The sequence below is a fragment of the Primulina eburnea genome, chromosome 1 (assembly GCF_022965805.1).
Source record: "Primulina eburnea isolate SZY01 chromosome 1, ASM2296580v1, whole genome shotgun sequence".
Taxonomy (NCBI): domain Eukaryota; kingdom Viridiplantae; phylum Streptophyta; class Magnoliopsida; order Lamiales; family Gesneriaceae; genus Primulina; species Primulina eburnea.
The window spans coordinates 45,069,221-45,075,965 of record NC_133101.1 but is presented as its reverse complement, the minus strand read 5'-3'; the positions used below and the strand labels follow the sequence as shown (position 1 = coordinate 45,075,965).

Below are 6,745 nucleotides of genomic sequence, written 5' to 3'. Positions count from 1 at the left end.
TGTGTGCCTTAACATGACTATGCTCGCAAACTCGAAGATACTCGCGTCGAACAAACACCGCAGGAGCGGGGAGGGAGCTTGCTTGAAAGCTATGGAGGAAAACCGATTGGGCAGCTGTTTTTTTTTTTTTTTAAAAAGTCGAAGTGGAGGGCTGCTGGAAATAGAGTGGGCGGCTGCAGAAGGTTAAGGGGTGTTTAAGGTTAATAAATGTAGGTTTAGCTTAATATAATAACCTACTAATGGGCCCTTGATAATATTTCAAAAGGATTAAAAGGTTTTGAGCTCATTAAATATTAAAGAAAAAACCCAACAAGTCCAGTAACACTCCCGAAAAATATTTCGTTTAGGTACGTTTTAGAAAATATTGTCTGAACCCTCAAAAAGTTCCCTGATTAGATAAACTTTACGCACCAATTAAAAAATACGATCCGACGAGTAAAAATACCCACCAAGGTCCACTTTTCGAATAACACCCTTAAAACACTTCATATAAATTCTTTAAGATTAATCATTCAATAAAAATATTTTTCCTGATTATCCCCGATCTCCATTACTCGTTCGAGAACGAAATTCAACTTAAAACCCAAATGTATTAAACTTTAGAGTAATCATGACATAAACCCTGACCATGCAATAATCATGCATAAATGCAGAAAAATTCTTAAACACGTATTTTAAATTAAATCCTAGATTGTATACATTCATGTTACGTAGTTCAAATTTCCTAGACCTTATAAATCTAATCAAATATTGATGTATAGTATTACTTTCAACAAATTCTTATATATCATGTTAGAAATTATATAAATTATGTCATATTTAAAAAATAAACAAAAATAAAAATTTGAAACCAACCCGAAAGACCATTTCCTTTACAAAAGCATATCTATGCAGCCAAGTTGAAACATAAACACAAATGCTGAAGGGCGAATGCATGCATTACATTCTATAGAAAGATGTAGCCGCAGATTCACAAATATTCAACATATTCAAGTCGGCCCAAAGCATTATACCACGAAAGAAATTAAATAAACTCTTTCATCACCTCCAGCACCTTGGTCTCATTTCATGGTCATATGCAGCGGCCCCCGACGGTCACTTTGTTCGGTTTCTTCTTAATAGTAATTTTGTTTCTTAAAATCCCCGATACTAAAGAGCATGGTAAGGCACATGGCCTAAAACCCGAGTCAAATTGCTAACCACGTCGCTACATTTGTTTAGTAGATTAAGCATCTCTTGCGAAATGTCTTCGTTTAAATGTGGTCGAGTGACGGGAGGATACTGTCTAGCCGGTGCTTGTTCGGTATTAATAGGTGGTAATATATGAAATGCAGTAGGTGGAGGAACAATAGACTTTGATAAATTCTTACTATTAACATCCACTGAATACGAAGAAGATGAAGTGGCCTCGGGAAAACATGCAATGTTGTCGACGTTCTTATTCCAGCTACAAAGTTGTGTGTTACTGTTTTCCTCACCATCCAAGACAAATTTAACACGCGGGCTCCTGCCACCATTTCCACCATCGTCGCTCGAGGGCTTCTTGAGGCAGGACTTGAGCTGCCCAGATTGCAGAGTAACCTGCCCAGAGGCGGCTGTCCGCTGCTCGAGAGAAGGATCTCGAGATTGTGAGGTGCCGACGGTTGACGGGTCTTCCCTCTGAATCTTTGCTGATTCTGCTTCTGCTGCCTCCGCCAACAAGTCCCTGAGGTAGCATCTGACATTTGTGGTTCCAAATAAGTTGCCACTTGCATCGACAAACTTCAAAGCAGCTTCTGCGTCAGCCTTGAATCGATAGACAAGACGGCACGTATAAGATTTCCAGAAGACCCTAGTGGCGGAGTGATCCATTGGCCCAAAACGAGCGAATCTTACCCTCAGCTCTGCACCAGACGGAAGCCCTGCACCTGATGGAAACTTCATGACTAGCATAGTCGGATTCGAAACTCTTCCAGACTGCTCTTTTTTCTTGCATGATTCTAGTTTTGCTGCTTTTAGCGTTGGAGGCACATTTTTGGCAGCGACTTCTTTCGCTTCCGCTCTCTGGGACTCAGCAGGCCTTTTTAATGGCCTCTTTTCTACGGCAAATAATTTCACATCCTCTGCCTTCTTCATTTTCTTAATATCTCCCGATTCATTGATCTTCTTTGTCTTAGTTTTATCTTCCAAGTCACCTACCATCTTCTTTTTCTTAACTATTTCCGAGTCATGGACCTTCGTTCTCTTAACTTCCTCAAAGTCACTGAACTTCTTTTTCTTAAGGTCTTGTGAGTCACCAATCTTTATTTTTTTCTTGATGGCCTCTGGACGATCCAATGGACCACGCTTTATCCCACTTTTGGTTGAATCGCCAGGCCCGACTGAAGATTTCACAGGTTTCACACTCGTGCCATTGGTCCCATCAACAGGACCAACAAAAACATTAGCCGTGGATAACAATTTACTGGCGCGAGCTTCACTTGCTTCATCACTCTCAGTTGGCGCCAAAACCAAGCTCTTCTGATACACAAGAGACCGGAATTTTAGGAAAACTGAAAGGATATTGTCCGGGCAACTCATGTCCATGCCATGGAAGGGATTGAGAGCGAGAGCGCAAAGATCTTTCAGTAGAATTAGTAGCTCTATATTCTCAGAGTCCAGCTGTGCTTCCACTCGAAATGAGGTTGAGCCTACAACACTATCCTTCGGATAGTCAAGCGGGCAACTATTATCAACAGTTCGAACATGTAGTGCGGGCGTTCCTGAAACATTCTCAACCATGACACCAGTATCACTAAGGGAAACAGGTAACTGCACAAAGCCAGCACTGGCTATAGCGCTTATTTCTTCCTTAATCTTTATCTTCTTCTCAACCAGGTCTGCATGCTCAGAGCCTAGATTTGCCAAGGGTTGCTTGCGTATCTTAGCTTTTTTTGTTGCAGATCGGAAAAGTTTCTCAGAACCTTCTGAAGGTTTTATGCCACTTACCATGGACATTGAATATTTGATAGGTTGATGCTGACCATCTGCACATTCAGACTCATAATTTTGGTACAAGTTGTTTCCTATGCCAGAATATACTACTCTCTCAGAAACCCCAGAACCATCAACCAAAGGATGATTACTGGTAGTGCCTGCTTGACCAACAAATATTTTTTTGGGCTTCTTGGAGAAAGGTTCATCTCGGCGTTTGAATTGATATTTGTCCTTCTCCATTTGATCTTTCAATGTTTTAGGTTTTACAGAATTATTCTGCTTACACAGACCTTCAGCAACCACCAGCCGTCCACTTAGAGGAACTGCATATTGTCATATGAGCAAGATGAAAATACAGCTTCAAAGAAGAATAAACATAACAAAAATACTGATAACTTGTTCAGAAGCAAGGAGATTTCACTCACATACAAAGAAATATGCAGTGTACAAGCCACAGAAAGTTGAAGAATCGTCTTATTATGCCTTGAATAAGAATCCACCAACGTTTATGCAAATTCAACAAAACAAATTTAATGAAACAATTTGCCCAATAAAATAGGATGGTAAATAATTGCTTGAAAGGAACGCCTATCCCTTGACATCACTCAATGATTGAGTGTCATAATATTTTTCTCATATTTCTGTTTAAAATTACAGAGTGAAATTGTGGAAAATGAAAAGTTTTATTTTTAGGTAAAGATTATAATCGAGAGGTGCAAGTAACATGCATAAATTGCCAAAAGATAATTTTTACTGCCGCACAATTCGGTTTTTGTAAATATTCTAAAGATGAATTAAAGGTAAGATCAGTAAACAGCAGCTCACAAGATATGAAAAATACATACAATTATACAAGTCGGAAAAATTGGCATAAGTGAGTCATAACTCATCCAAAGGCACTTAATGGGCCGCTTTAACAAAATAAAGCATAATTTCTAGCCAACATAGTGATAACTGATGCCCAGATTTAGCCTTACAGAGGACGCAACACATCTTTTTGACATATATCGATAACTAAAGAAGTTTTATTTGAATAAACAAATAATCACAGTAAACAAAAATTCTGAACAGATTTAAAATAATTTACCAAATCAACCTCAATAGTATCTATAGTTCTGTAACAGTGATAACAGTGAAATCAAATTAGAATAAACCATCATTCCCCACGTCACTACCACATAGTAAATATATTTAGACGTTTTTCCAAAGCAAACGACATTGAATATTCTTTAACAGCTGTAGTAACTTAAACCAATTTAGTGTGACTGTTCTTATTCTTGAAATGTTATATCCACCGTATTTTTTGGTGCATAAAGAAATTATACGTGGCCTAGGAATGAATTATTACGCTTTTTACCTGATAACATGATTCATCGTCATCACAACACATTCTCGCTAGTAGCAGAGTCGGCTACATGGATATTAGTTCTCCAAACTAAGCGATTTTCGCACATGTCATCTTTTAAACACCAAGATATCTGAGGATAACTTGATTCAAGCAATAATATCTTCTATTTCAACTCTATAATCAATTTGGCCCAGCTCAACCGTATAAGGTATCATATCCAACAAGTTAAGTCATATATGATGCTCTTATCGTATCATCAAGAGATACAAACAAAAAATGGACCAGAGGTTACACTCCGCGTAGCCAAAACATAAATAATAAAGCATCATTTCATGAAATACCTTTAGATGGATCCAAAGTCATCGGCGCGGTAGGCCGCTGAGGGCGCTCTGGTGTAGTTCCAAAAGCCTGCGCATATGTCTCGTCAAACTCCTCAAACAGTGATTTTCTACATGCCAAAACTGTGGCCTTGTTCCTGATAAATTCAATGGTTAAATGCTGGTTCCTTGGCTTTAAGGCCATCTGTTGCATGAAAGAAAGCATCTCCCTTGGCTGGAAACTATCTCTTGCTTTATTAATCTGAATCGAAGAATAAACCCCAGGCTCATCCCCCACCCCGATGTCCACTAAATAGTCACCTTTAGAAGCAGAGGGCCCAAAATTGAATTCATTTCTACATCTGCAGGCTAAACCCAAACTCCGTCTTCTTGATAACTCATCAATTGCGTCTTCCACAGAGGTTAAGAATGTCCGCAAATTAGTTTGGCGGGACTTCTCAGCAAAATTCTGCTCAAAAGGAATTAACTCGGCGGGAAGGAACCAGCCATAGCTACTATCCCCAAAAAATGCTACCAACACATGACCCTCGCGCTTGCTTTTCCGAACAGGAACTGATGCATAATTCTCATTATATATGTGTCCGGGCCACCAGGGATGCGATTTCACTTTCCCCCACACCATATCACCAACATCGTACCCATATCCAACAGCCCCACCATTATCCTTAACTGCAAACTCGTCGAAATCCGACAACACAGAACCATAATCCTCTACAACACCTCTACGTTTCTTGTTTTCCGATTTAACATTCTGTAAATCGGTTCTTCTGCTAATTTCCGAAATAGAAGAACTAGTATGATTCTCCAGAGCTTCAACACTCGCCAAACCTACCCTAGTGTCGTCCTCATTTTTCACCTCCGAAACCCTATCTTCATTCCTCGCATTAGATTTATTATTCAAGTCCGCGAACGAAACCCTAGTCGCCACTTCAGTGGAAAACACTGAACGGGGACCCAATCTACGGCCGGTATCATTTCTGCCGCCAATGCCGCGGACTTCTTCAACTCCAGCATCCTTTCTCTCCGACGATGAATCGAGTTCAGAGCTCATCACGGATTATCATCCGAAACAGCACCAATCAAATCCAATCGCATAATTGAGGGTAAACAAGAACAAAATTCGAATCGAGCAGAGATGTGAAACTGTAGTTGAAACCTTGAGAACGTGATTGTAATTGAATGAAATGAAACGACAATCACTTATGTGTTGTCTGTATAAATAGAATTCAAATAATAACTTTATATTATAGAAATTTTACAGTTTCATAAATAAATTTTAATATTTAATAGATAATAAATCAAAAATTGATTTTACTAAAAGTTTTATAACTAGGGTCAAGATTAATGTAAAATTTTATTTACTTAAATGAAATCTTTCAAATATTGGAATTTTAAAAGCTTCTCCGAAAAAAAAAATTTGAATATATTGTTTCAAAATTTTATAAATATTGTGAAAATCAAAATAAATTAATACAATTTTTTCTTTGGTTTTTTAAAACATTTATTATAGATTATATTTCTATACTGGAAAGAAATTATAAATTCTCCTTAGGACATATTCAAAAGTCTATTTACCCTCCTCAACAATCTTTTATTATAGAAAAAAATAATAAAATTTTAAATTTTACTGTTTTTTCAAAATTATTTGACAATTATATGTTACAAATAACTGTTAAATATATTAATCAGATAATTGAAAAACAGAATTATACAAATTTATATCTTACGATAATAGGAGAAGAAATAAAATTTCTCTTAAGGATCGTATTGATAAAATTATTTTAGCTATCAATCAGATTAAATCTGATGTTCATATACAAACTAAGGAAGAAACTAATATTGTTTCTATTGCTACTTCTTCTATACAATACCCTCTAGAAATAAAAGATTTTAAATATAAGTCTTCTATTTCTGATATTAAAAAATTATTAGAAGAAAAATTTAAAAATCTTAATTTAAATACTCTTAATGAAGGGTTTGAAAACATTAATAATTCTTCTGATGAAGAAATTAATAAAATTAAATGGACAGATAGACCTACCTAAACCAAATATTATTATGATAGACTCACTCCTATGGATGTTCTTTTAGAAAAACAAGAATA

At 36.9% G+C, this 6,745-nt stretch overlaps 1 protein-coding gene across 1 annotated transcript; it reads right to left on the bottom strand.

Annotated features, from left to right (window-relative positions):
• Nucleotides 1-852: 852 nt before the first annotated feature.
• On the bottom strand, nucleotides 853-5,835 carry LOC140830080 (PWWP domain-containing protein 1-like). The gene is made up of 2 exons (XM_073193363.1): nucleotides 4,645-5,835; nucleotides 853-3,278 (listed from the first exon to the last, which is right to left on the bottom strand). Exons 1-2 carry the CDS (start codon nucleotides 5,690-5,692, stop codon nucleotides 1,150-1,152), a joined length of 3,177 nt encoding a protein of 1,058 aa, XP_073049464.1. The 5' UTR covers nucleotides 5,693-5,835; the 3' UTR covers nucleotides 853-1,149.
• Between the last annotated feature and the right edge of the window lie 910 nt (nucleotides 5,836-6,745).

Bases quoted from the DNA above. Each gene is read 5' to 3' on its own strand.
- LOC140830080 (XM_073193363.1), bottom strand. From the start codon at position 5,692: ATGAGCTCTGAACTCGATTCATCGTCGGAGAGAAAGGATGCTGGAGTT. The intron at 3,279-4,644 runs GTATTTCATGAA...GACAATATGCAG, and splicing joins GACTTTGGATCCATCTAAAG to TTCCTCTAAGTGGACGGCTG.